Consider the following 3,359-nt stretch of genomic DNA (forward strand, 5'->3'; position numbering starts at 1 on the left):
AAATGTTATTATAACTTTTCTTTAGCCAAAAAAAAATTGTTATTATAATTTGAAATTGTTGTTTAAAGAATAAACTAAAGACCACTTTGATAACCTAGCTTTTCACATTCAAGAACTCACCTGAAACTTTAAGGGTGTCCGAAGTTGTTTAAGTAACATTTTTTATTGAAACTAATTTTGTTGAAAGCACATTCAAATGAAGTCCAAAAGTGGATATGGCCAACTCCCAAGTAAAAATTTAGTTTCTGAATTCATTAATAAAAAAGTTGAAGTTAAATAACTCCAACGAATGTGTTAATTTTGTATCTGACAGATGTGTTAATTTTATATCTTGACAGATGCGTTAATTTTCTATCACTCTATCTTATCACATCACATGTATCCACACAAAGAATGTCCAATAAAATAAAAATGAACAGGGCAAGGATGCCTCATTTCCAATTCAAGAAGGTAAACTATCTTGCATATGTCACCCATTTGAGGATGTGAATTGTTTCCAGAAACAAAAGCAGCAACCTTATTTTTCACTTCAATCCAACTACTTCCAGGCACTTTCTTCACTCTTTGATCCACCATTTCCTTCCTTAACCTCTCTGCTTCCTTCCACTTCCCACTTGCACTATACAAATTTGACAATAACACATAAGCATCATCTTTTAATGGCTCTAACTTCTTCAAATCTTCTCCCACAACACCCCCAGTTCCTATATCTCCATGAAAATAACAAGCACCAAGCAGAACTTCCTGTGAGTTGGTCCTTTCAGTGATGGTTTTTGAATACTTATCAGCAATGTTTCTGGCTTCTGCAACATACCCACTTCTTCCAAGCATGTCTATTATGCAAGCTACATGATCTATTCCATGGGGAAGCCCATAATCTAACCTCATTGATTCAAAAAACTTGAGGCCCTGGTCTATAAGCCCCATGTGGCTGCAAGTCATTAGAATCCCTATGAAGGTTACTTCGTCTGGTTTTACACCAGATGCTACCATTTCTTGATAAATGTACAGAGCTTCACTAGCTCTCCCATGGAGTCCCAGTGCAAACAACATTGTGTTCCAAGAGATCAGATCCTTCTCAACAATGCTATAAAATGCAAGCCTTGAACTTTCTATGTCCCCACATTTAGCATACATATTAACCAGGCTATTGTCAACATAGACGTAATTGTGTAAGCCGGACTGAATTACACGACTATGGATCATTTTCCCATGTTCTAGCAACGCTAAGCTAGCACACGCATGAAGGACTGCTCCAGCTACTAGATCATCAAGCTGGATTGATTCTCTCACCATGTCTGCAAACATATGAAGAGCTTGTTCTCCATCACCATTTCTTGTATACCCTGCAATCATAGAAGTCCAAGAAACAATATTCCTCTCAGGAGCTTTCTGGAAAGCAAGAACAGCTTCCTGGGTATTTCCCATTTTCATATGGGCATCGATGATGGCATTCCAGGACACTTGATTGAATACACCAACTTCAAAGGACCGAAGTACTTTTATTACATCATCATGACAACCTAATTTAGAGTAAAAGCTCAAAATTGAGTTCCTTACCTCTACAGCCGAGGTCCAGCCAGATTTAATAATGAAACTATGAATCATGCATCCATATAAAGTATCTGATAAACCAGCACAAGCGTTCATGAGAGCACTGAAAGTGCACTGGTCAGGAAGGTACAAACTCTCGCACATTTTTTTAAACATATCCAGGCATGCTTCAACTTTTCCACCTTGAGCATATCCCACAATCATTATATTCCAAGCAATTTCAACCCTTATAGGCATCCTATGAAACAGGTCATTGGCCATGCTGAACAGACCGGAATTTGCACATGCAAACAAAAGCGAACACCATGTCACCTCATTCCTATAGCTCATCTCATGAAAGACTTTGCTTGCATGGTCAGGACTCGAACACTTTCCATACATATCAATCAGCGAATTACATACAGGAAGATAACATGAGTACCCTGAAACAACAATCATAGCATGAATTCTTGTTCCAGTTTGAAGATGGCAAGCGCCTGCACACGCATTCAGCGTTGCAGAGAACGAAAAGTTATCTGGTCTAGAATGGGAGACTCTCATGTCACCGAAGAGAGACAGAGCTTCGTGGTAAAGTCCCAATTGAGAATAGCCACTTATCATGGCATTCCAAGCAACAGAATCTCTGATTGGCATTTCGTCAAACAATTTGCGTGCATGAGAGATTCTTCCACTCCGAGCTAAGCCCACCACCACAGACGTAGTCTTGAACAACAAATCAGAACGCATGACAAAATCAGTAGAGAGCACATTCTTCAATCACAATCTCGCACCTTGGCCTTAATTCTCCCGATGACAGGTGCTTAACGGGGAAACCAAATCTGCAACTGGTTGTTCAAGAACATTAGATGTAAAGTAGAAATGTGACATCTTTTTCATGAAACTCGGATGTTTCAGTTAGCTTTGCAAAGAAATCAGTTTGTTCTCTTCAATTTTTCCTAAAAATTTCCTTCATGTATGGGTATTTCAAGCCCCCTGATCTGGAGGAGTTCCTCGCAAGGTGCCAAGCCAGTGTTTAATTAGTTGTCGTCACTATTGATAGCACTCATATGATCTTGCTTCTTTTGTGCCTTTGCTTTGGAAGGAATGGAATCAGACGCGAACGCATGTGCGTAACTGTATAATATTTCTCTGTAGCTGCTTTTTCCGAAAACGTATGCTTTTGATCTGGGCTCCAAGGCGGGAATAACCTCTTGAGTTTTGATTTAGCAACTTGGTTGGTCCCAGAATAATTTAAATTAAGAAGAACATTAAATATTCAACATTCAACATTCAAAATATATATATATATATATATTTGAATTTGAATGAAGGTCAATATATTAATTATAAAATGATTATGTTTTTGTTTTTTTGCACAACAAAATTGATTATTGTTCTAACAATACAAGTGCATTGTAGTATGGATCTGATGAACACTTTATGCAAGGATATGAGCGTTTAATCTAGGAGAATGGAAAAGAAAAGCCCCCAACAGGATTTGTGTTTTACAAGGAGCTAATTAAAGGATTATATTTAAACCAATAATCAACTAAGGTATGGATTATTATTGTTTTAATGGTAACTTGTTTAGTTGTTGCAATTCAATAATTCAATCTCACTAATTGGGCAAGCCTTTGGTTTTCTCTCCCTTGGTTTCTATGCTGATCTTGTGGTTTTTTTCTCATAGATGACTCAAGTCATCAGAAGCCACCTCCAGGCAGGCCTACGGATGACTCTCCTCCAGATTCAAAAGGAAAAAAATTGACATATAATTCGAGAAGTCCTATAGTGGACGATATCATGGATGAGACGATAATGGACATTGG

The 3,359-nt window shown here is 37.9% G+C and overlaps 1 protein-coding gene across 1 annotated transcript; it reads right to left on the minus strand.

Moving 5' to 3' along the window:
- Positions 1-372: 372 nt before the first annotated feature.
- On the minus strand, positions 373-2,280 carry LOC129292377 (pentatricopeptide repeat-containing protein At2g36980, mitochondrial-like). The gene has a single exon (XM_054929941.1). It carries the CDS (start codon positions 2,278-2,280, stop codon positions 373-375), a length of 1,908 nt encoding a protein of 635 aa, XP_054785916.1.
- Between the last annotated feature and the right edge of the window lie 1,079 nt (positions 2,281-3,359).

Source organism: Prosopis cineraria, unplaced genomic scaffold, assembly GCF_029017545.1.
Source record: "Prosopis cineraria cultivar Desert tree isolate PC_DT_omini unplaced genomic scaffold, ASM2901754v1 PC14, whole genome shotgun sequence".
Lineage (NCBI taxonomy): Eukaryota > Viridiplantae > Streptophyta > Magnoliopsida > Fabales > Fabaceae > Prosopis > Prosopis cineraria.